Source organism: Acomys russatus, chromosome 14 (assembly GCF_903995435.1).
Source record: "Acomys russatus chromosome 14, mAcoRus1.1, whole genome shotgun sequence".
Taxonomy (NCBI): Eukaryota; Metazoa; Chordata; class Mammalia; order Rodentia; family Muridae; genus Acomys; species Acomys russatus.
Window position 1 is genome coordinate 14445266 of NC_067150.1, and position 26699 is coordinate 14471964.

General features: G+C 39.6%; 1 protein-coding gene and 1 pseudogene across 1 annotated transcript; both read left to right on the top strand.

The window, feature by feature from the left end:
- The first annotated feature begins 823 nt into the window (after positions 1-823).
- Positions 824-1840, top strand: LOC127198741 (olfactory receptor 7G2-like; annotated as a pseudogene).
- Positions 1841-12562: 10722 nt separating this feature from the next.
- Positions 12563-26699, top strand: LOC127198742 (zinc finger protein 317-like). Its single transcript, XM_051156786.1, is given in 9 exon segments — positions 12563-12593; positions 14921-14981; positions 18542-18633; positions 18911-19050; positions 20694-20820; positions 21738-21833; positions 23072-23094; positions 23096-23155; positions 25277-26699. Coding segments are annotated over 9 exon segments (1950 nt in total). The 3' UTR covers positions 26597-26699.

Below are 26699 nucleotides of genomic sequence, written 5' to 3' on the forward strand. Positions count from 1 at the left end.
GTTGGCTTGGCCTTAGCATTGTGAAGACATGTTAAGAATTTTGGCAAAAAGATGAAAAGGCAGGAAGCCCTAACTGCCATTTTGTAATTCAGTTTTTTATTCTAGCTGTTAAATTATTTTAAACAAGAATCACAGAGAGTTAATATGCAGGGAAATTGGCTTAGTGTGTAAAAGCACTTGATGCATAAGTGGGACAATAAGAAAATCCATATAAAAACTAGAAAAGTAATGCAAACTCATACAATCCTAGTACATAGTAGGAGATGGAAGGTTGATACAGGAAACGCCTCCATAAAGTCTTGGTCCAGATATGAGACTTTATCCCAGACATTGTAGAAGCAAAAACTGACATCTGAAGTTTGGCTCTGCTCTTAACAAATGTATCATATTTTACAGCTGGTGTTGGTGTTTGGGGAGATTGTGAAACCTTTTAGTGGCAAAAGAAGTGGGTCAATGGGGTTGACAATGTCATTTTACAACCAAGACCCATTTTCATTTGTATTCCAACTGCTGAACATGTGGGCTCCTATTGAGAGTTGCAAACCATCATCACCCAGATGGCCCTGCTTAACTCAGTGGGTCACTGGGTTGGTAAGGAACAGGATGACTGGCAACAAAGGATGGAGATTTGGTATGATGTGAGTGATTAGAATGTATCATATAGATGCATGAAATTGTCAAAGAACAAATATAATTTAAAAAGAAGAAGTATGAAATACTATTAAACCATCTGTCAAATATTTGACTATTCATTCTTATAACCACAACTGACATTCAGTAAGACAATAATGACTAAATAATTTTTATTTTTTACTCTGGTTCAATGCGATACTGCTTTTCTTTATCTAAAATTAGTTACGTGAATTTTAATTTTGTCCTAATTTTCTCTCAAAGAGTGACAAGCAACATAGAGCCCCAAAACCAATCATTTGTGTTCCAATTTCTTCTTCTGGGATTTACAAATGACCCAGACCTCCAGTCTCTCATCTTCAGCTTCTTCCTGTTCATATACTTAGTCACTTATCCTGGGAAATGTATAATTCTAGGTATAAGATTTGAGTCCCACCTCCATACCCCCCTTCTTCCTCTCCAACTTGTCCTTTAATGATATCAGTTTCAGCACAGCCACAGTCATCAAGATGCTGGCTAACATCCAAGCAAATGATCAGAGCATCATTTACACAGGCTGTCTCACTTCAGCTCTTTTTAATACTTGTTTTTGCATACTTTGAAAATTTTCTCCTTACAGTAATGACCTATAATCGCTATGTAGCTATTTGTCACCCTTTAAGATGTAATATCATTATGAATCCTAACTTATATGTTCTACTATCACTGATGTCTTTGTTCATTAGTATTATAGATTCCCTGACTCACAACCTGATGGTACAGCGGCTGTCCTTCTGCACAGATCTAGAAATCCCTCATTTCTTTTGTGAACTTGATCAGGTCATCAAGCTCTCCTGTTCTGATACCTTCACTGATAACATTGTGCTCTTTGTTGCAATTTGTGTATTTGGTGGTGTTCCTCCTTGTGGAATCATTTATTCTTGTTATCTCATTGTTTCCACAGTCTTGAGGATAACATCATTGGAAGGAAAGTACAAAGCCTTCTCTACATGTGGGACTCACTTGTCAGTGGTTTCCTTATTTTATGGAGCTGGTTCTACGGTATACGTCAGCTCTGCAATGAATGTCTCCAAAAAAAAAATCTGCAGTGGCTTCAGTGATGTGCTCTGTGCTTCCTCAAATGATGAATCCTTTCATCTACAGTTTAAGGAACAAGGACATGAAAATTGCCATAAGTAATCTTTTAAGCAGGACCATTTCACTTGAATGATGTGTACTTTGCGTAGCATCTGCATGCCTAGAATTAGTCAAAATGACTAGATTTCTGTTCAAGTACAATATACGAGACTTCTGCTACTATAACATTCTAAAATTATGCTTCAACAAATTGAACATATGTGTCTTATTTTGTCCTGAATACTGGGTTATACATGTGCAAACATCTGTGAAACTTGATGTGTGATTTTACTTCCTTAAGAACCGTTTCATTCTTCAGATTCTGCAGAGCATTATGCAAAGAAAAATTCCAAAATTAGCATATGTAATTCTTTAATATTCTCTGAAAATATAAAATTTTGAAATATTAATACAGAAATTATTTTTCAGAACAGTTTCCTCACATATACAGAAAAATATCCAGACTGGTAAATCTCTCAGTGTGCAAAGGCACTTGCCTCTAAGCCTGAGGAAGTCACTTCAATCCCTATAACATACATGATGGAAGGAAAGGACTGACTCCAGCAACCTGCTCTCTAAATGCTCCATATGCAAATTATGATTGTGTATGTACCAAACACATACACATATGTATCCATACTTGTACATAAAAACAAATAAAATATATAATAAAATAATTTAAAAGGTTTTATTTGCCTTGGTCATTCTCACTTATATAAAATAAAATCTCAAAATAGTTATGATTTTCATTTTTCTAATAACTAAAGATGTAAGATATTGTTTTTTCTCTATTTGTGTTTCATCTCTTGAGAAGTCTCTGCACTACCTTTTATATTTGGTTTTTCTGGCTCATGTTCACTGGTACTTGGTTCAGAACAAATTTATCTGAGGCAAGAGCTGTTTTGTGTTGGCACTGATTTTAAAAACGGCAAGTGGATGCCATATTTGAAGTTGGGTTATGTCTATTCTTAATATGTGTATAGTGTAAGATAGTCTGGGTTTGAGGGTAAAGGTATAGGTTATGATGGACATTTGAGGATAGTGATTATGTAACGCATATTTAAAGTGAGGGGGGTGACTGATAACAGGCTGATGATTATAGAAAAGAGAGTAAGCTGAGGGCAGGCCAATATGATGCTGTGGGTCAATTAGAACTTGGGAAAATATGCCTGATACACACATTCCGCCTGACCATCCTTATTACAACTGTCAAACTTAGAAACTACATTTCCCACAAACCATTTCGATTGTGATTCTCATTTAGAAGCAACAGTCAATTGGTTTTGCGAGCTTTCTCAGCTCGCCAAGACTGCAGGGCTTATTCGGGTTATCAAACTTCATTTCCCAAAATGCACTTCGTGACAGTTTCGCGTTATAAATGGCCAATGAAATTTCGCGAGATTTCGGAGTCTGGAGCGAAGTAGAAGCCATTGCTCTAAGGCAATGTCGTAAGACACCTGTGTGAAAGAATGCATAGGTGTTTCTCCCGAGTTTTGTCAGGACTCTTGAGTTCCCCAAACCTGTCGGGACCTTTATATGAACTTCTAGTTCTTCCGCCTTAATTGCGGAGACTTCCGCTTCCAGGATTCCACACTCAGTCTGGTAAGCCCATGGTTCATCACTTAACCCTTCAGCTTCAGGAAGCAGAGGGAAGTAAATGTCGCTCTGGGATGAGGACGTCAGAAACCTTAGGAGGCTCGCCTTTGGGGCCTCATAACTTGGATTAGACCACTTCATAGGTGACAAAGGTTGGTTCTTCTGCCTGCCTTGTCTACAGAGCAAGTTCCAGGACAGCCAGGGCTGTTACACAGAGAAACCCATCCTCAAAAAACAACCTGGTTATAAAAAAAATCCGTAGAACAGGATGTTCATGGATGACTGAATGGTAGGAATTGTCCTAAGAATGGGTTTTCTTTCTAAAACTCGTTGATATAACCGTTTCCCTTTTTATTCTCGTTGAACTTGCATAATCCCATTCCTCTTATTTTAAACCTTCAATTAGTTATATTATGCGTTGTTACCTGTCAATCCTCATGCAAGTAAATTACTTGTAAAAGTAGTTGTAATTCAGTTTGACATGCTGCCAATATAATTCGAAAATTAGTCTAATTAATACTGTATTCGCTAAGGTTCTGCCTTGAATTTTCCCCATGTTATCTCTGCCTTTTTTAAAGTGTCATAACTTTCATACTCAAACTTATAATTAAGACAGTAATAAGTACGTTCTTTGCAGAGGCCAAATTTTTGTTTGCAATCTAGGAGGTGACAACTGTATTCATAAATAATAAACATGACTTTAGAGGTCAGTGATAACGGCTACATAATAATGAACATAGTAGATGTCATAAATATTGTACACATAAATTTAAATAAAATGGTTGTTTTTATATTCTAAAAAAAAAATTTGACGGTGACCACCACTGAGCAAATTTAGAAGCTAGATTATGATGGAGATTATTAAACCTTAAAAGCTTGTATGCTCAGCCGGGCAGTGGTGGCACACACTTTTAATCCCAGCGATTGGGAGGCAGAAACAGGCAGATTGCTGTGAGTTTGAGGCCAGCCTGTCTACAGAGCAAGTTCCAGGACAGCCAGGGCTGTTACGCAGAGAAACCCGTCCTCAAAAAACAAAGACAAACAATCAAACAAAAAGTTTGCATGCTCTTGTGATAGTGCATATTCTTGCTTCCCTACTATTAACTATGGATTTTACTATTTCCCAAAAACATATTGTACTATTACGTCTTTTAATAAAAATTGTTTTCTTCATACTGATGCAAGTATGTCATTCCTCTAATCTGGAGATTTCTAAGAGTCTTGTACTCAACAGGTAGTCATCATTTTTTCAGCAGGGTCACACCTTTTATTTTAAAATGGGATTATAAGTTTCAGACAGTAGATTTCTGTTTCCAAAGTGTGTTGGATCTGTATGTAAGTCTTTAGAATATTGGCATTTTTATGGGTTGAATTTATAGTTGATCTGTTGTTATTTATAATTGAAAACTTTGACTTTGGGTGTCCAGTTATATTTTCTTCAAACTGATATATTTACTGAATTTGAGATCAACATTCTTGCTAAAAATACATATTTCTACTAATTTAGTAAATATTTGGATGTTATTCATAGGCAGTTGTTCCTACTGAACAAATTAAGTAAGTATGTACACTTCCTTTAAATTATGCACACTTGCTATATTTTGTTTGGAGACTTGAAATATCATTAATGAATTTGTCTAATAGAATCATAGGCAGTCCTGTTTCCTTCTGACTCTAAGTTATATCAACTTCCCATGTACTGCAATGGTTTTCTTTCTATTTTTATGTTAAGGAACTTGTCTTTCTTTTCCTGGAAGATTTCTGTTTTTGTTTTTTCTCATGTGTTTGTTTTTCCTCTTTTCTTTCCCTCTAGTCTTCCACCAACTTTTTTTCTGTTTTTTTTTCCCCCACTGTCTTTGAGGTTGTTGATGTATTTAAGTACCATGTGCTTGGCTAATGTAACACTGCTATATTGAATAAATAAACAAGAAATGCAAGTTAGCAGCTTCCAAAATGTGAAAATGACAGAGACAATTTGCTGCCTAGACACTCACCCAAAATTCTCTATAGCGCTGCAATCGTCTTCAGCCTTCTGGCTCATTATGTCTGGCCGACATATTTGTGAATCAGAAACTCCCGAGGACTTGCTTACCCTGTCTTGGCTGAGTTTGGCCACCGACTCTGCCTATGTCCAAACACCTACTTTTACGCAGAATTCTGTCTGTGGAAGAAACGAGGACATTTGGCCCAGTAGCTGGTTTGCCACATTTGAAGCCATCTCCATAAGGAGGTTCTTTGATGCTCATCATCCTCTTTGAGGTAGGCTATGTGTTGCCAGGAGTTAACCTGTCTCATTGTCAAAGGATCCTTAAAATCATAAAAACATCTTTAAATGTCATATTCTGTATGTCTCTGAGATTTTTGAAGACCTTATCTAATTATGTTACCTTATCTATCTATAGAATCATATCTATCTGTTAAACCTAGGGTGTATATTCTTGTGATAAAAAATAGACTAGTAATTGACATGACCATGAGTTGATCAACTAACAATTAACTTGTATTTTTAATAGAATATACATGAGCATATATTTTGTATATAAAATGTATAATATGTTTACATAATGTTTTTTTATTTTCATATTTTTATTGTAGTAGGCTGAGAAGGGAAGTTTGGGACATAGTTATGAATCTGTGCTTTTCTATTGTCTTTCAGACAAGATTGGGATCCAGTTTCCAGTTTTCCTTATTGAGGATCAAGATCAGAGTTCCAAGAATGGTGCCTATGGCAGCTAGAGGCAGGGGTTCCTGGGAGAATGATAGGAGGCAGGGATGCAATTGGTCATAGTGGTTTTCTGGTCCTGAAGATCCTCCACAAAGGTCACAGGTGGAGAGACCCACAGTAGCACAGTAGATGCTGAGAGCAAATGAGGTTGCTGTAGTCCTAGGGAGACTGGTGGTCAGGAGCATCTTCACATGAGTCTGTGTGCTGAGGTGCTATATCATACTCCATATAGGCCAGAAAGGCTTGCAGCTTGGTTTCTTCTTGGCTTCACAACAGTGCAAATCATATAAACTTACTAGCATGTGAAAAATTTTTATTGAAATTATAGTTACAATATTTGTCCTTTCAAGCCTTCCCATTCCTCCCTCCTACTCCTTCAAATCCATGTCCCACTTTTTCATTAATTATTACTGCATATCTATGTATAGACATGTTATTTCTAAGTATAGTCTCTCGGTCCATATAACATTACTTGAATATGTGTTTTCAAGGCTGACCATCTGGCACTGGACAACCAGCTGGTTGGCTTTTCTCTGGAGGGCACCACCTCTCCTGTTCCCAGAGTTCCTCAGTTGCCTGTAGTTCTTTGTGTAGAGGTGAGGACTTGTGGACTTCTCTCCATCTACTTTGGCATGTCCATTAATGTCATTGTCGTTCAACCCATGTTTGAGTAATCGTAATTGTGAGGTGTCCAACGAGAAAGAACCTATGTTTGTCTTTCTGGGTTTACTTCACTCCACACAATGTTTTCCAGTCCCATTCATTTATTCGCAATGTTAATGATTTCATTTTTCTTTGGTGAATAATATTCTGTGGTAGATATATACCAATTGTATATTTATCAGTTGTAGGATATCTAGCTTATTTCCCCTTCTGAGCTGTTATGAATAAGTTTTTCATTCATATTAATAAGCTGTTATGAATAAGTCAACATTAAACATGGTTAAACAAGTATTTGTGAAGTTGGATGCCAAGTCCTTTGGGCATATGCCAAGGAGTGGAAAGGCTAAGTCATATGGTGAATTCATTTTTAGGTGGGGTTTTTTTTTGTTTTTTTTTTTTTTTTTTGAGACTTCTCACTAATTCCCATAGTGACCGCACCAGTCTGCAATCCCACGAACAGTGGATGATGGCCCTTTTTTTTCTCACACCCCCTCTAACGTTTCTTGTTGGTTGTTTTGTTGATCTTTGCCATTCTGACTGTGATAAAGATGAAATGTCAAAGTGGCTTTGATTTGTATTTCTCTCCCTTATTACTAGGAATAATGAACAATTTTTGAGATATTTCTTAGTTGCCTTTTCTTCTGTTGAACACTTTCTATCTATCTTTCTTTCTTTCTCTGACTACTTTTTGAGTTCTTTGTATATTCTGGATACTAATCCTTTGTCAGATGTCTAGCTGGCAAAGATTCTTTCTCTTTACCTGGTTGATTGTTTTTTTAGCTGTGCGGACACTTTTTAGTTTCATGAAGTCCCACTTGTCTGTTGTTGGCCCTAGTTCTTGCAAAAGTGGGATCCTATTCAAAAGGTTCTTTTCTACCCTGAATCTGTGGGTATAGTGCCTATGTTTTCTTCTGTGCACTTTAAGAGTTTCATGTTTCACACTTAGGTCTTTGAGTCATTTGGAGTTAGTTTTTGTGCAACGTGGTAGTCATGTTCATGTGGACACCTGGTTTTCCTGCACAGTTTTTGGGAAAAAGTTTCTTTAGTGCATGTTTTTAGTGTGTTTGTAAATATTAAGTGTCTGAAGTTATATGTGTTCATGTTGGTGTCTTTGATATTGTTCCATTAGTTTACAAGTCTGTTTTTGTGCCTTATATTCTCTGGGACTTTTCTCATGGAGAATTTTTCTCAAAGGTCAGTTTATATCTATTGAGATGATCATGTGATTTGTGTCTTTAAGTACCTTTATGTGGTTTATTGCATTTCTTTACTTTTTATACTGTCCCTATATTTCAGAAATGAAGCCAACTTGGTCATGGCAGATAATCTTTTTATATGTGTTCTCTAATTCCATTTGTGAATATTTTATTGAGTATTTTTGAGTCTTACGTTTATCAATGATATTGGTCTTTAGTTTCCTATTTTTGTTGTATCTTTACCTGACTTTAACATTGGAGTGATACTGGCTTTATAGAAGGAGTTTGGGAATGCTGCTTCTGTTTCAGTTTTCATGAGTTCTTTTACGGAGAATTGACTGTAAATCTTCTTTTGAAGCCTGATACTATTCTCCTGCAAATCCATCTATCTGGCCCCAGACTTTTGTTAGCTGGAAGTCTTTTTATTGCTATTTAGATCTCTTTTGTCTTAGGACTGTTTTGGTTGTTGAGTTCTTCTTCGTTAAAATTTGTTTGGCCAAATCTAGAAATCCATCAATTTCTTTTAAGATCCCACTTATTCTCAATTTCTTTGATGTTTGCTGAAATGTTTCCTTATTCATCTGATTCTCTCAGTCTTGTACTCCTCATCTCTTTTGGTTAGTTGGGCCAAGGGTTTGCATTTATGCTTACCTTCTCAAGGAACTAGCTCTTAGATTTGTCCATTCTTTGTGTTATTTTCTTTCTTGTTGATTTTTGTTTCAATTTTTATTATTTCTAGCTGTCAAGTGGGTTTGGATTTGGTTTATTTTTGTTTTTCCAAGTTTTTGAGTATCATTATTAAGCCATTTATTTGTGCTCTTTCTGAATTTTTAGTGTCAGCACTTAGAGCTCTAACTTCTCTCATAGGACTGCTTTCAGAATGTCCCGGGTGTTTTGTTGTGTTGTGTTACCATTTTTGTTTAGTTCCTACAAAGTCTTTTTATTTCTTTCTTGACGTCTTTGGTCCATTCATTCATTCATTCATTATCCAGTAATGCATTTTTAAGAAAACATTTTTTATAATTTGTTTATGCTTCTTTATGTGAGACACTGGGTAATGGACTGAATTTTTTATTGTTACTTGAGATCAAACCTAAGGCTTCTGCCATCCTCGAGAATGTCTGCCACATAGCTGTATTTCCATTCTGATGTGCTCTCTTTACATAACACAATTCCTTATTCTGAGCTGTGTTTCACATTCAAGTAATCCTGTTGCTTCAGAATGCTCTAAACTTCCTGACCACTTCAAGTTTGTTTGTTGTTTGTTTTGCTTGTAAGCACACACACACACGCACACGCGCACACACACACACACACACACACACACACACACACACACACACACACACTCAAGTGCATGTTTGACGTTGCTCTTACCCATGTGGGTACGTATGGAGCCCAAACATTGACATTTCGTTGTCTCCTTCAATTATTTCTCCACTTTATTTTTTTGAGACACGGTCTCTCATTGAACTTGAAGCTTGGTGTTTCAGCTTTGCTGGCTGGCCTGTGAGGCCCCAGGGCACTTAGGTACTTAGGTCTCTGGCACAGATCTCTGGGTTACAGGTACGTGTCACCATCCCCAGCTTTTTATGTGGGTACTGCAGATTCAAACTCAAAACTAGATTTTACCGATTATGTCCTCTCTCCAACCCTTACTCCAAGGTTTAATGAGGTGGCTGGAAGGCTTTCCAGGTTCCTGGTTTTTTGTTTGTTTGGTTTTGGGTTTTTTTGTTTTGTTTTGTTTTGGGGGGGGGGGATAGGGGGTTCCTGTTTTTGGTGTTTTTTTTTTCCCTATGTGTTTCTGGAGTTTCCAGTCTAAAATGTCACTTCTCAGTTATGTTTCTGAATTAACTTCTAGGATTTTCATTGAATCTACAGGGCATATTACACAGTTGATTGAGAAATAGTGATACTATGTGCTAGACAATTTAGGATAGTCAAGAGGTATCTGAATATATAAATGTGTTCATTCTCTGCTTTTTTCATAGTGCCTCAATATCTGACTTTATTTGAGACAGTTTCTTCTTGCTCTGGCTTATGTCAAGCTCACTATATAGTCAAGGATAATCTTTAATTTTTAATCTTCTCTCCTTTACCTACAGCATTCTTGGATTATAGGCTGTTAGTATGTATTACCACACCTGGATTGAACAGTGCTGTAGATCACACCCAGTACTTCCATGCTTGTAGTCTAACTTTCTTACCAACTGAGCTAGAGGCCTAACCATATGGAACCTTGTGTGTGCGGTGTCAGAAGTGGTGTTGCCTGAGATCCACCCTGTTCGAGATAGGGTCTCTTTGTTGTTTGCCACTGTATAAGCTAGGATACTGGTCCATGAACTTCCAGGAATTCTGTCTTCATCTTTCATCTTACTTTGTTGCACTGAGTTTGCAGATTGCCGTGCCCTCTTTTATATGGACTCTGGAGATCCAAACTGTGGTCCTCATACTTGCATGATATTCACTTTACCCACAAATGTTGAACCTTTTAGATGAAAAAAAAAATAAACAAAACCTGACAAATGGTGGGGTTAGACACCAAAAGTTAATAAAATAATGTAGTAGTGAAAGTGTAGCAGGCTCTTTTTGATTCTCTGCTGTTTAAGTTGTTTCATCTTTGTAGGAATTCAAGGGAAATTGGGTGTGTTCTAGAGAAAAATGACTGTAGGGTGACAGTATACATAGGCTGTGCTGAGGAGCAGAATGACAGGTTACACATGGGAAATGTATGCTCTACTCAGTGGATGGTGGGGAGGAGACTGTGCCCTTCTGTGTTTAAGAGATGTCACTCTGAAGGATGGCAGAGAACTTTGAAGGGCACAGTGAATCTCTTAGCAGTAACAAACAGTTGTCCATGAAGCTTCATATGATATTCAAAGTAGGTGAGTCTGAACTATCTAAAATTTTCATTATTAGCAAGATTTTTAAGTTTTATTTAAGTTTTTTCTCTACATCCCTATCACAGCCCCCTTCCTCCTCTCCTCCCAGTCCAACCCTGCTACCCCTTTCCCCTTTACCTGCTTCTCTTCTTCTCAGAAAAGGGAAGCCCCCCACTCCCTACCAACCCATCCCCAGCACGTTAAATCTCATCAGGACTAAGTGCATCCTCTTCCACTGAGACCAGACGAAGCATCCCAGCTTCTTCTAAAAGCAGGCAACAGAGTCCATGTCAGAGACAGCCCTGACTCTAATTGCTAGGGTCCCACATGAAGACTAAGCTGCCCATCAGCTACGTGTGTCTGAAGGGCCTAGGTTCAGTCTATGCTTCCTCTTCGGTTGGTGGTTCAGTCTCTGTGAGACCCTATGGGCCTAAGTTAGTTGATTTTGTTGGTTGAGACTTGCTAGACTCCTAATGTTTGGCTGTAGATCTTAGCATCTGTTCAATCCACTGCTGGGTGGAGTCTCTCGGGACAGCATAGTAGAGTATCATTAATAGTGTTGGGATGGCTGACTCCCATGGGGTGGGTCTCAAGTTGGGCCAGTCATTGTTTGGCCGTTCCCTCAATCTCTGCTCCATCTTTATCCCTGCACATCTTGTACACAGGATAAATTTTTGGTCAGAGGTTTTGTGCATTGGTGTCCTCCCTCCTTCCACTGGAAGTTCTTCCTGACTATAGGAGGTGGCCACTTCAGTCTTCACATTCCCTGCTGCTAGAAATCTCAGCTAGAGTCACTCCCATGTCATCCTAGGAGCCCACTCTATTCGCAGGGCAGGTCTGCAGCCTGTGCCAGAGAGCATCTCCCTGCCCCTTGGTTTCCCTTTTCTCTTACAGCTCTCTCACCTCTCACCCCCACACTCCCCACACCTGATCCCCTCTCTTATTCCCCTTATCACTCCCTCTCCCACAAAAAAAAAAAAAAAAAAAAAACATTTTTTAAAACAATAATTTACTTTGTAAAATTTTGAGTCTTAAGTCAGTAAAATAAATGACCCCAGCCTTCCATACCAGTCTGTTTTTAGGGGACTTTAACATGAAAACTACATGTTCTTTAGTAAAAGTTGTCGGGAGAGCTGTATATATACTAGGTGTGGGGTGCTTTCCTCGCGTGTGTGCATTCCTGGTGTCCACAAAGGTCGGAAGAGGGCTTTGGAGCCTGTGCAACTGGAGCTGTAGACAGTTGTGAGGTGCTCTGGGGGTACTGGGATTCGAATCCAGGTCCTCTGGAGCAGTAGCCAATAGTTTTAACTGCTGGAACATCTTTATAGCCCAGAACTGTATATGTTTAAAGCAGAATGATGCCTCACTGGGAAAAATAAATAAATAAAAGAAGTAATAGAAGAAGAAACCTCAAAGTTAGATGGCAAAAAAAGATAGTAAGAGTAGAGAGGGTAGTTAGGGGAAGAATTGGGGTAGGGGTATGAATATGTTCCAAATACATTGAAATTCTCTTATTATTTTTTAGATGTTAAATGATAGATGATAAAAATAATAGTAGGAAATACTTCATTGAGAAAAGAAAAGCCTTTATGAGAGAGTGCAGGGAATAGTGAATTTACTGAATACTTATGTCAAAAATTATTTTTTGTGTATATTATGAATGAAAGGGTAGAAGAAAATCCTGGTGAGGCAAAGACATGTCAAGACAGAAAACCTAAAAGTCCATAAGAAAAAGGACAAGCAATTATTAAGTAATGGATGAGGAATTTTTCCCAGAACTGGAAGGTACTCCCAAACACAGAAAAGAAAAGAAAAGAAAAGATGCTTGATCTCAATTGTCCAGTTTATTTTTTAACTTTTTTTTTTATTCTTTGTAAATTTCTTATTATGCACCCCTATCCCACTCACCTCTCCATTCCCCCATGTCTGTCTCCCACCCTTGCAACCCCCCAAAAATCCCAAAAAAAAAAAAATAAAAGCAACAACAAAATAATTAAAAATTAACAGTAACAACAAGCCTCACTCTGGAAGGTGTGGTTTGTCACAGTGCACCACACAGCGTACCTTTTTGCCCCTACAGCTTTACTTGCAACTGTTCATTGAAATGAGTTATTGGTTTGGTTCAAGGCCTTTGCTTTCAGCTACACTATCAATACTGGACCCTCCCTAGCTTCTCTCAGGTATCCTGTTGTTGTCCCGTGTCGTGGAGATCTGCAGCTTGGTTCTGCAGGACCAGTCCCTTCATGTTCTCTACCAGTTCATAGATGCTCTGGAGAGATGTTGGCATGAGCCAACTCAAAGCACTCGATGTGAGTCTCAGTGATGGTTGTGTTGTTCAGCCTGCTAGCTTCCTACACCTGTACCGCCAGGGCCAGCTCTCTAGCACTGCCCATGGAATGTACAAAATCACCTACCCCCTTACTCTACCCCCACCCCAGTGCTTCAGCCTGTCAGACTGAGCCAGCTCTCCTGTAAGCCAACCAGGGTCATACATACATACATACACACACACACACACACACACACACACACACACACACACACATCCTTATAGTGCATGTATAATTGATGTATAATTTATTGATACTCAAAACTCAATATTATATCTACTACATTTGTTCTTAGTTACCAATTTATATCTTTTATTTATTTATATTTTTGTGTTTTAATGTCTTATTTTAAACTGGTTTGTAATTCTCAATCCTCAGCCTTCTGTGTATGAAGAGTTATGGAGCCTGGCTTCCTTGTTACATTTTGATTGCCAGTTATTTCAATAAATTATGATTAGAAAGTGCCTATAAAATCTATGCATTTTTTAAAATTTATAAACATTGGCAAGTAATTTCTACAATGACTTCAAATTAAGTGCAATTTTACAGCACACAAAAGCCACAAAGTATGATTGTGTACATCTTTTATAATATTGAAAGATGAATCAAATATTGTATCACCATTGAATCATATATATGTATATATATACACACACACACATATATATATGATAAACTTTAAAAATGAAGAAAATTACAGTTTTGAACAGTAGTTTTTACTGAGCACATCCCAGGTAGTAGGAGTGTGGATATTTGCATAGTTGAATATAATATATACTTTATGTATTTGGTAATATTAGGATTTACTTTTTTAGGGTTTATTTCCATGTCTAGCTCATATTTTTAGATCTTAAACTATTCTTAAGTTTATACCTCTGTGTGTCTCTCTTTGGGGAATTGTAAGTGCTTTGCTATTTACGTAGATACCCATCCCTGTCACTATAAAGGATCAGACTTAAACTTTACAGTGATTGTACAGGTATTGGGCTAGGTGATACTTTTCATGAATAAACCTAAAAATCTTGTTTTCAGTGCGGATCCTTTATGAAAAAAAAAAAAAACACTAAGTTAATCTAGGGTTTTTTTGTTTTGTTTTCATTTGGTTTTTGTTTTTTCTCCTGTAGTGTCGAATCAGTTGGGAAAAAGTTAACAAAAGTTAGAAAATTTGAGAGCAGTGAGGTAGCACAAGAGATTAGGTAACTTACGTAAGCCTAAAAGATGTGAATTAGGTTTCTGAAGCCCAAACGGAGGAAGGAAAGAATTATACCTGCTACCACACAATGAATGGGTGATAGACAGATTAGATAGATAGATAGATAGATAGATAGGCAGACAGACAGATAGATGTAATAAAAAGAAGCAAAATTTAAAGTAAAATACAAAAAGATGAATCAGTAAACCAAAATACTTTGGTGGGCTTTTGTTTTGTTTTGATGTATAAGTCCCAAAAAGAAACCATAAATTTGAAAGAGGAATGGGGATTAAACAGAAGGTATTGGAGCAAAGGGGCAATGATGCATACAACAGTTGTTCCTCCACTTCCAGGGGATATGACACTGCCTTTTGAGCTCTACAGGAACACATATGCATATACATACGTGCAGAGAAAACACTCATACACATAAAATCAATCATCTTTTAATTGAAATGAAACTAAACAAAGTTTATCCCTTATTCATTCACAATAGACTGCATTACCCTGCGTAACTCTTGAGCTTTTCTATAACTTCAAACTAAGCAGAGAATCCCTAAAGAGTGACTCTTCACTTTTCTTCTCCACAGCCTCTGACCGAAGCAATCTGCTTTTTGCCTTCATGAGTGAGTCTGACTTCTTGGACCTCGTGTAAGTGATGTCACACATCTGCCTTTATTTGCCTTGCTAACTTCTCTTACCAGTGTCTTCCTTATGTATTTACATGTGTTGTAGTATGTATCAGCTTCATTCCTTTTAAGGTTGGTTAATATTTCACACATTTCTTTATCCATACTTTTTGATAACTCTTGTAAGCTGGTTTTTCTCCCTGTTTTTCTCTCTATCCCTGCCTTTTTTCTATCTCTCCTTTCTTATCTTACTTGCTTTCTCTCTCTCCGCCTGCCTCCACCTCCTCATTATCAGGAAATACAGTTACTTAAACCCTTCAAGGCTGTTGAAGATAATCTTTATGATTGTTTTTTTGGCTGTCTAAATCATCTGTAAAAAGGTTTTTGGTTTGTTTGCTGTTGTGTTTTTTTTTTTTAACTCAAGACTATATTTGTGTCTATAATGAAAATAAAAACCAACTTGCTTTTACAAATAAGAGATTTTAAATAGTGACCATAAAGTTGTTTGATATTGAATTGCTTTGTGCCCCTACTGATAGTTGTCTACATACGGCAATTTTCTTCCTAGTTCTCTTCTGTTCCTTTGCCTTTCCTGTGTATACTTTAGTCATTTTTCATACTGTGGAAGTCCAATATCGTGAATCTTTTAAGTTTGACCTACTTTTTAACATTCTTATGTCTGAAATTTTTTTTGCAGTCTTTTAATCATAGTTATTTACTATTTGCTGTTGATCGTCGTCTGCTGCCTCTGAGGCTTACCCTTAAGAGTGATTTGTTTCTCCAGTTGAGACACTGTTGAAGAAAACTAATTTTCATATGCAAGCAGTTATTAATTGGAGATGGCTTCTGGGTTAGGCTTGGGCTTGTGTCTACTTTCCCTCTCAGTGCTGAAACCCCATCAGACACAGAACCATACAGGCCTCATGCATGCTGCCACAGTCTCAATGAGTTCTATGTGCATTGGTCCTTTCGTGTTTAGAAGCCCTTGTTTCCCTGCTGTCGCCAGCCCCTTTAGGTCTTGCAGTCTTTCTATCTTCTCTTCCACAGTGTTCCCTCAGTCCTGATGGGAGGGTTTCAGTTCCAATCATTTATTGGTTGATTACTCCCACAAGTTTTGTGCTACTACTGCCCTAGCACAGTTTACAGGCAGAACATCATTGTAGATCGAAGGGTTTGTAGCTGGGTTTGTGTTTACCTGTCTGGTTTGTTAGCCTGCAGAGTACCATCCAGTGCCATGAACATTATTCAGTAGAGGCACCAGCCTGACTTCTCCCTGTTTAATATGAGTTATGTGGGTGTTGTCCTCAGTAGTAGATCCTTACCATTTGTTTGTAGAGAGCAATTAATAGCCTTGGCTATTGAGTTGTTTAGGTATTTCCATGAGGCCTATTTGTTAAAAAATTCAATTGGATGTAACCAATTCCCAGAACTGGAGGCTTCATTTGGTGATGAGAGATGTCCTGTTGAGGCTCCATCTCTCCAATTTTTGGTGATTCCTTTTAGACCACTTTCTGTTATTTATATATTTTAGGTTTAGCTGTACCCTCCTCTTATTTCCTCCCTTTCCCTTTTCTCCCCTTCCCCTCCCCATTTGATCCTCCTGTTCCAGAAACTCCCCCACCCTTGAAATCCACCTAAAACTATTTGATTTTTCCCTACTTAGGGAGATCCATTCCTCCTTGTTAGTCCCCTGCTTTGTACCTAATTTCTGTGCTTATATGGTTTGTGGAGTATAGTCTGCTTATCGAACACTTAACAGCTAATATCCACATATAAGAGAATATATGCCATATTTGTCATTTGAGGTCTAGATTACCTCACTCAGCATGATATGTTCTAGCTTGATCTATTTAAATGTAAATTTTGTGATTTCATTTTCTTTAATAGCTCAGTAAAATTCCATAGTGTAAATGTATCATGCTTTCTTCATCCATTCTTCTATTGAGGGACATCTAGGCTGTTTCCAGTTCCTGGCTATGTTGGATACAGCAGCAATGAACATGGTAGAGCAAGTGTCTCTGAACAGTTTGAAGCATCCTTTAGGTATATTCCCAAGACTGATATAGGTGGACCTTGAGATAGATTCATTTCCAGCTTCCTGAGGAAACACCACATTGATTTCCATAATTGCTATACAAGCTTACATTCTCCCAAGCAATGGATGAGTGTTCCCCTTACTCTACTTTCTCACCAACATGAGCAGTCATTTGTTTTATTGATCTTGGGCATGCTGGCTTGTGTATGATGAAATCTCATAATAGTTTTGATTTGCATTTCCCTGGTGACTAACAATGTTGAACATTCTTTAAATGCTTCTCAGCCATTTATGTGTCTACTTTTGAAAACTCTCCGTTCAGATCTGTACTCCATTTTTATATTGGGTTATTTGTTTTCTTGATGTCCAGATTTTATTTATATATATATATATATATATTAGATACTAGCTCTCTATCACAAGTGTAGTTGGCAAATACCTTTTCCTATCCTGTAGCCTGCTACTTTCTCCAAATGATGGTGTCTTTTGGCATACAGAAGCTTTTCAGTTTCATGAGATCCTGTTTATTAATTGTTCTTATTGCTTGTGCTCTTGTTGTTCTGTCAAGAAAATCCTTTCCTGTGCCAGTAAGTTCAAAACTATTCACCATGTTCAAATTAAATATATCTGGCCTTATATATATATATTATTAAGTAATATATATTTAATATTGTATATAGCATACATATATAATATTACTTTAAATATATAATTTATAATAATATATATTATGTTAAAGTCTTTGATCCATTTGTAGTTGAGATTTGTGCAAGATGAACAGTCTGGATCTGTTTGGCTTCTTCACCATGCCACCATTGTTTCACGCCTACCATTTGTTGCAGATTCCCAATGTGTGGTTTTGGCTTCCTTCCCCCCCCCCCCCAAAAAAAAAATCAGGTGTCCATTAGTGTGTAGACTTATGTCTGGGTGTTAAATGTGATTTCATTTATCAGAGTGTCTGTTTTTATGCCAAACCATGCTGCTTTTATAACTGTAGCTCTGGAATACAATTTGAGAATTGGATGATGATACCTTCAGCAGTTCTTTTATTCAGGATATTTTACATTCAGAATCAAATATGTGAAAGTTATTCCTTGCTTTCTTTCACAGTCCATTTGTATTTGTTAATAGGAAGGCTGCAATTTTTCTGTAGTGGTTCTATATCTTGCTACTTTACTGAAAGTGTTTATCAACTATAAGACTTTCCAGGTGGGATTTTTAGGGTCACTTGCACATATAATCACATTATCTATGATTAGAAATCTTTAAACTCCTTTTCCTGTTTGTATACTGTTGATCTCCTTCAATTGTATTATTGTTCTAGCTAAGACTTCAAGTACTGCCTTGAATAGGTACGGAGAGAGTGGGCAACCTTGTCTTGTTCCCGATGTTAATAGAAATGCTTTGAGTTTCTCTTCCTTTAGGTTGATGTTGGCCTATAATCAGTCAGCGTATGGGTCAAGAAGAAATGCCAAGAAACAAAATGCAGAGTTCTTCTCACTAGATAGAAGAGAGAACCTTTGAGGACCCCTTGTGCCACTTGTCAGCTTGGAAAAGCATTGTTTCTTCACGTGCTCCATTCAGCTAAGCTTGCCTGTGGCCCACAGGGTGGCTGCCCTCAGTCTGTCTCCCACCTTTGGTAAGTTCTTATTTTCCTGCCCTTAGTAAATGAGTACATGTGTCTCCTGCCATGCCTAAGACAGAGGAGATACATATATGTAAACAGGAAAAAAATGCCTGAAGTCAGATAATGGGCCGAAGCAAGTCATGTGCAGGATATATCGTTGCTCGTGGCTGTATATCACCACCACCCTCCTCTCTGTCCTTATTGTGAATACGCAGAGGGGGTGTGGGTGGGTGTGACTTATATGAATATGCTTACTGAAGGTACAGATGATTTCATTTTCTCGTTTTAGCTATGTCCTCTCAGGGCTCTGCAGGTAACCAGGAATCAGAATTTCCCCTTCCATCAAAATACCATTCCTGTCAGCAGAATTTGGGTTTGTTGGCTTGTTATGCTCCAGAGCCTGATACACCAACTTGTGTTTCTTCTCAGGTACATAAGATCTCAAGGCCCAAGGGCAGGACAAGCACATTTTAGGACATTACCACCACCACACCCCCACCCCCCCCCCCCCCACCACCCACAACCACCCCCCACACCACCCCTAACCACCACCACCACACCCACCACCCACCCCGACTCACCCACACCACCACCCATCCACACCACCACACCACCACCACCCCGACCCACACCACCACCACCACCACACCACCACCACCACCCCACCACCACCACCACCACCACCACCACCACCACCACCACCACACCACACCACCACCACCACCACCACCACACCACCACCACCACACCACCACCACCACCACACCACACCACCACCACACCACACCACCACCACCACCACCCACCACCACCACACCACCACCACCACCACCACACCACACCACCACCACCACACCACCACACCACCACACCACACCACCACCACCACCACCACCACACCACCACCACCACCACACACCACCACCACAACCCACACCCACCACCACCACCACCACCACCACCACCACCACACCACCACACCACCACCACCACCACAACCACCACCACCACACCACCACCACCACCACCACCACCACCACCACCACCACCACCACCACCACCACCACCCACCACCCCCACCACCACACCACCACCACCACCTACCACCACCACCACCACAACCACCACCACAACACCACCACACCACCACACCACACCACCACCACCACCACCACACCACCACCACCACACCACCACCACCACCACCACCACCACCACCACCACCACCACCACCACCCCACACCACCACCACCACCACCACCACCCCACCACCACACCACCACACCACACCACCACACCACCACCACCACCACACCACCACCACCACCACACCACCACCACCACACCACCACACCACCACCACCACCACCACCACACCACCACCACACCACCACCACCACCACCACCACCACCACCACCACCACCACAACCACCACCCACCACAACCACCACCACCACCACCACCACCACCACCACCACCACCACCACCACCACCACACCACACCACCACCACCACCACCACCACCACCACCACCACCACCACCACACCACCACCACCACCACCACCACCACCACCACCACCACCACCACCACCACAACCACCACCACCACCACCACCACACCACCACCACCACCACCACCACCACACCACTTCCGTTGCATGTTTGAAATCTTTTAGATACTCATCCAGATCAGTGAATGCCTGGTGAAGAACCAGCACACCAAGAAAAGCTGGGTGGCTAGAATCATCATTAGGGAAGCTACAGGTTATTTATGTGACAGATGTTCTCATGATTGCCTAGTACTTAGAATCAACTGTAGAGACAAAAGAAAGTAAAGCTACAAGCTCTCAGCCACCATAGATGTGGATAGAAACACTCTTTTTGGCAGAGTTCTATGATGCGGTGAGACAGGTTAAGATCACCTCAAAGGGAAGAGACACTGGAATACATATGCAGAAACCTCAGCAGACCATATCTTGAAACCACGCATATCTCTTGTGCCCATGTTTTGTTTCTGTTGTATTCTTGTGAGCTAGTTTCTTATTGACCTCAAATGTGTATGGTTTGCAGGAGTCTGTGACATTCCAAGATATTGCTGTGGATTTTACTGAGAAAGAATGGCCCCTGCTAGATTCTTCCCAGAGAAAACTGTACAAAGATGTAATGCTGGAGAATTACAGCAACCTGACGTCACTGGGTAAGGCTACCATAGTCCCCTCATCTACTCAGGGACAAGATGTCTTCTCCAGTACTTCCTTTGAGCCAATACCTGGATGGGTTTGTAACAACGCTGAGAATAAGCAGAGCTGCTACTCATGCTCATAGGGTCCCTGCTAGTAGAACCTGCCCATTACATTGACTTTGGAGGTTCTCAGCTGTGTGACTGAGCTTAACCATAATGTAAGGTAAGAAATGTCTTGTCTATGGAAAATTCACAGTGAGTAAGGGAGTTTTCTGTACAGTGTTATGACCTAAGTTCAAATTCAGAGCAACTACATGCAAAGCTAGATGTCTAGCAAATAACAACTGTAACTTCCAGAGATGTGGGAGGGGACACAGGATAATTGCTGGAGATTGTTGCACAACAGCCTAGTTCCAGCTTCAGTGAGAGACTCTTTCTTCAGGGAATGAAATAAAGTAATAGGTCAGAATGCCCCTGGGCGTGCGTGCATGCACACACACACACAGACAGAGAGAGAGAGAGAGAGAGAGAGAGAGAGAGAGAGAGAGAGAGAGAGAGAGAGAGAGAGAGAGATTATTAAAATTAAAAAAAATTAAAATTATAAAATTTTATTTTTTAAAGTTTACATTTTTGTCTAAGGGGTGTAGCTCAGTGGTAGTGCTTTTTTATATAACGCAAAGCCTTAGTTTCCATTCCTAGCATTTAAAAGAAAAATCCATATTCTTTTGGATGGCAAAATGAGTATTTGTTTTGTTTTGTTTTATGGAACACTTTTACTGTGTTCCTTAGAAATGTGACACCACCTTTTGCTGCTCCTTAGACAACCTTGTCCACCTTTAGAAAACCCTGAAGGTCAAATTGTTATCTTAGTCTGATGGGAGGGTTGTCCCCTGCATAGTCCTCCTTCAACATGTGTCTTTCCCTGTGAGTAGGGTATCAGGTTGGCAAGCCCAGCCTCATCCTACACATGGAGCAGGAAGAGGAGCTGAGGGTGGCGGAGAGGGCGTTTCAGCACGGTACCTCTCCAGGTGAGTGAACACCAGGCACACAGCTACGGTCTTAGCTGTCAGTTCTTTTCAGTGATCCCAATGGAAGGAATACATTGCGCTTTCATGTCTCTGTTACAAAATAGCCTGGTGGTTTATTTAGCTCACATTTGTATCAGTTCAGGAATTGGTGCCATCATTCTGGTGTAGGCTGTGTCATAAAATGACAGATTGCATTTGTATAACTGGCATGGAATAACTTAAGGGAGAAAGAGTTTATATGGTCACAGTTTCAAAGTTCAGTCCTTCATGGCAGGAATGACCTGGCAACAGGAAAGTGAAGTGACTGATCAGCTAGCATTTGTCTTTCTGATATAGAAAGAGAGACAAATGCTGTACTCAGCTTACTTTGGCCTTTATATTCAGTCTGTACTTCCATCTAGCCTATGGGATGCTGCAGCCCACATTTAGGGTGGCTCTTCCCCTCCTCAGTTAAAATTTTCTTAGAATCACTCTTATAGGTATACCCAGAGGTATAGTTCCATGGTCAGACTAAATCCAGCCAAGGTAATAATGAAAATTATCAATAACATCATGGTAGCATAGCCCTAATCACGACAAATGTAATAGGAAGAGGAACAATATAATTATCTACTACTCTTGTCTTTTTTATTTCCTGACAAGGTCTCTCTGTAGCCCAGGCCAAGCTGGCTTTGAACTCATGGTTCTCCTGCCCCAGCCTCATGAATGTTGGCGTCATATTCATGAGCTGCCATGCCTGCCTTTATGAAACTGCTTTCTCTTACAGTATGTAATTAAGATCAGCATGAATTCCATCTAAGAACAGCGTAATTAGTGACTTAATCACCTCATAGTAGGCCCCACCCCTTTGAAAATTCTGCCACTCTATTGTCACTACACAGAGGACTAACTGTTTAACACATGGAACCTTGAACAAATACATTCAAAAAATTAATGTGGGATTACATCTGATAATGTAAATTAAGAAATAAGGAAGTATTTTTTGTTTGCTTGTTTGTTTTGTCTTACTATCCATCTGTTCTTTTGTAAACCTTTTGATCAGTAGATTTCATCTCTGTGTCCCTTTGGCTTTAAATTTGACACATACTGTCATTTTCATAATGTTCTGCTTTTTTGCCTTGCTTTTTCTTGTTTATCTCTAGAATTTACAAAGAAGTCTTTTCATTCCCATCCTCTTACTTTCTTTTTTAATAAGTCAATTCCAGTGTTTTGGTTTTTGTTTTTCTTCTTTCTTTCAGATTGGGGAACTACATCTAAACTTCAAGTGGTCTATTCTTATGGAAGATATTTTTGGGGAGGAGACATCTGATGGTGTGACATTGGTAATATTTCCTTAGGATAAATCTGTATCTTCCACATTGGAGAAGCCCAAGCTGTGACTATTCAGTCAGCTCACTCCAGGACCAATCAAGTGACAAACCCTATAAGAAGCAGGCGCTCCACAAGTGCTAAGTTACAGTTGTACCTGACTGAGTTGCAGTGAGCTGGTTTCAGTGAGTTCCCTCTGGGTACCGAAATGCAAGAATGCTTAGTTTCTTTGTATACAATGCCACTTTTCGTTGTCCTCATAGAACCTATATGTATTCTTGCTGTGTGCTCTACATTTTGGTTAGATAATGTGTGGTATATGAAATGTGTAAATAGCTTTATTATTGGATTGTCTAGATAATAGTGACAAAAGTTTGTATGTGTTTAGTATAGATGTAGCTATTTTTGTCTTTAAATAATTTGGAATTGAGATTGCTGAAATCTTGGTATGGAACTCAGTGATACTGAAATGAGACCCACTATATTGTTATTTGGGGCAGAATCCCAAATCTACCCCCAGATTTTCTTATTTAGAGTTTAAGATAAGTAAATATTTTTATAATATGTGATGGGGCATAATTTTTTGTTTTTTTAATAATAACCCCTAAAATATTTTATTATCCCATCTAACGTCTATGTTAGATGTACTGTCACACAACATGACTTGTTTTGCATTGCTGCAGCTGTTTTTAGAGAAATAAGCAGGCAATTATTAAGACATCGTAAGAGCCCATTTCAACAGGAATAAACATCATCTGAAAATACGGTTATTATATTCCTAAGAACAAAATGAAGCTTGTGCCATTAACTTCTGCTATTTAATGAGACTTGAAGAAAAATTTTACAGTGAGTCCCATCTTCTGAATTTCTGTGGTTACTAAAACAACATCTCTTTATAAGAAGTAAATTTTGATAATGTGAAACAATCCCAAGACACTCTATAAACAAACTGTGTCAGTGGCTGATCATGTAATAAGTCTGCATGTCGACACGGCAGACAAGTGCGAAGGAGAGGAGAAGCAGAATGGCACGTGCTAGATAATATTTCCTGAAATACAAGTAGCTAAGACCAGAGATTGACTTCCTTTCACATCACTTGCCAGCTGTGTGATACATTGTTGGCCTAGATACTGAGCTATTATATGCTTTGGATCCCCTAAATATAAGTAGATACAAAGTAAATTTTGGGAAGAATTCTCCAAGACAGTGTGTCTAACAGGCACATCATGGCATTGACAGGGTGTGATGAAACTGAGGACATATATGAATGTATTTGATTCTGTATATTAATCCTGTGTTAATTTGGTATTAAACAGTGCAGCTGCATATAATAGAGTATTATAGCATAGTCTACATAGAAACTTATGGCACCGCAGCCATGAATTCTGCTTTTATTCTTTTAACTAAGACAAGATCTTGTATATCCCAGGATAGCCTGATATTCAAACTCTTTCCATTTTTGCCATCTGAATTGGGATTGCAAGTGAGTGATACAACCACTTCAGGCCTCCTTTTCTCTTTGATGAAGCCTAAATAAAAGAGGAACAATGATAGCTTTGGTCATTCTCTTAGTTTGGGCTGCGATTTCTCTGACAAAACACCTTGACCAGAAGCAATTTGGGGAAGACAAATTTTATTTGCCTTACACTTCCACACCCAGAGTTCATCACTGAAGAAAGTCAGAACAAGAATGCCAACAGGGTAGGAACCTGGAGACAAGACCTGATACAGAGGCCATGGAGGGCTTCTGTTACTGTCTTGCTTCCCAAGGCTTGCTCAGGCACCTCTCTTATAGAACCCAGGACCACCAGCTCAGAGATGGCACTACCTACAAAGGGCCATATAACCCCATCTGATGAAAGCAGTTTCTTATTTGAGGTTGCCTCCTCTCAGATGACTTTAGCTTGTGTCAAGTTGACATAAACCTATTCACTACAGTCATAGCATAAACCAAAGTTAATATTGGTGATAACTTATTCAGAGGTAAGATTTAAAGAGGCTGGAGCTATAGGCTAAGGCTAAAGCCCATGCTGTGTATTTATCAGGCCTTTCATTCAACTGTTAATGGCAAAAACATAAGATGAAATAAAGGGTGTTATAAATGTCAAAGTCAGCTCTCATCTCTTATCCAACAGGAAAAGTCTCATCTTTTGGAGAAATCTTCTGAATTCACCCATTTGTTTGAAGTCTTTAGTATCAGCCATCATCTTCCTCAGCCAATAGGAAGGCCCACAAGCAAGAAGCCCTATCACCGTCACAGCTATGGAGCTTCTTTTAATAAAAGGACTCACCTGACTCAGCACATGAGCATCTATGATAGAAGAAAAATGCACGAATGTCACCAGTGCCAGAAAGCCTTCACTACCAGCGCTTCTCTCTCGAGGCACCATAGGATTCACACTGGGGAGAGGCCTTACGAGTGCAGCAGCTGTAGCAAAGCCTTCAATGACCTCTCAGCTCTAAGGAGCCACAAAAGAACTCACCTGAAAGAGAAGCCCTATGACTGTAGTCAGTGTGGTAATGCCTTCCGGACCCTCTCCGCTCTAAAAATACACATGCGAGTTCACACTGGTGAAAGACCCTACAAATGTGATGAGTGTAGCAAAGCCTATGGCAGGAGCTGCCACCTCATTGCCCACAAGCGGACACACACTGGAGAGAGGCCCTATGAGTGTCAGGACTGTGGAAAAGCCTTCCAGCACCCTTCTCATCTGAAGGAACATGTCCGGAACCATACTGGGGAAAAGCCTTATGAGTGTACACAATGTGGCAAAGCCTTCCGGTGGAAGTCCAACTTCAATTTGCATAAGAAGAACCACGTGGTGGAAAAAACCTATGAGTGCAAAGAATGTGGGAAGTCATTCAGTGACCTCCTGTCAAGGAGGAAACACATGAGGGTTCATATTGTAAAGAAACCAGTCGAGTGTTGCCAGTGTGGGAAAACCTTTCGAACCCAGTCCATCCTGAAGACACACATGAACTCTCACACTGGGGAGAAACCCTATGGCTGTGATCTCTGTGGGAAAGCCTTCAGTGCAAGCTCCAACCTTGCTGCACACAGAAAGACACACACTCAAGAGAAACACTATGAATGCACCTCCTGTGGAAAGGTCTTTGGTGACTACCTGTCACGAAGGAGGCATATGAGCATCCATCTTGTCAAGAAGCGTGTGGAGTGTCGGCAATGTGGAAAAGCCTTCAGGAACCAATCCACCCTGAAGACGCACATGAGAAGCCATACAGGGGAGAAGCCATATGAGTGTGACCATTGTGGAAAAGCCTTCAGCATAGGCTCCAACCTTAATGTACACCGGAGGATCCACACTGGAGAAAAGCCTTACGAATGTCTTGTTTGTAGAAAAGCTTTCAGTGACCATTCATCCCTTAGGAGTCATGTGAAAACCCACCGTGGGGAGAAGCTCTTTACCTCATCTGTGTGGAAAAGGCTTCAGTGAGTACTCAGAAGCAAAAGAAACCTGGCAGGCACAAGAAGTCACAAATCTTTCATGGCCTCTCCACATACAGAACACAAAAGATCACATGGAACTTGGGAGAAAT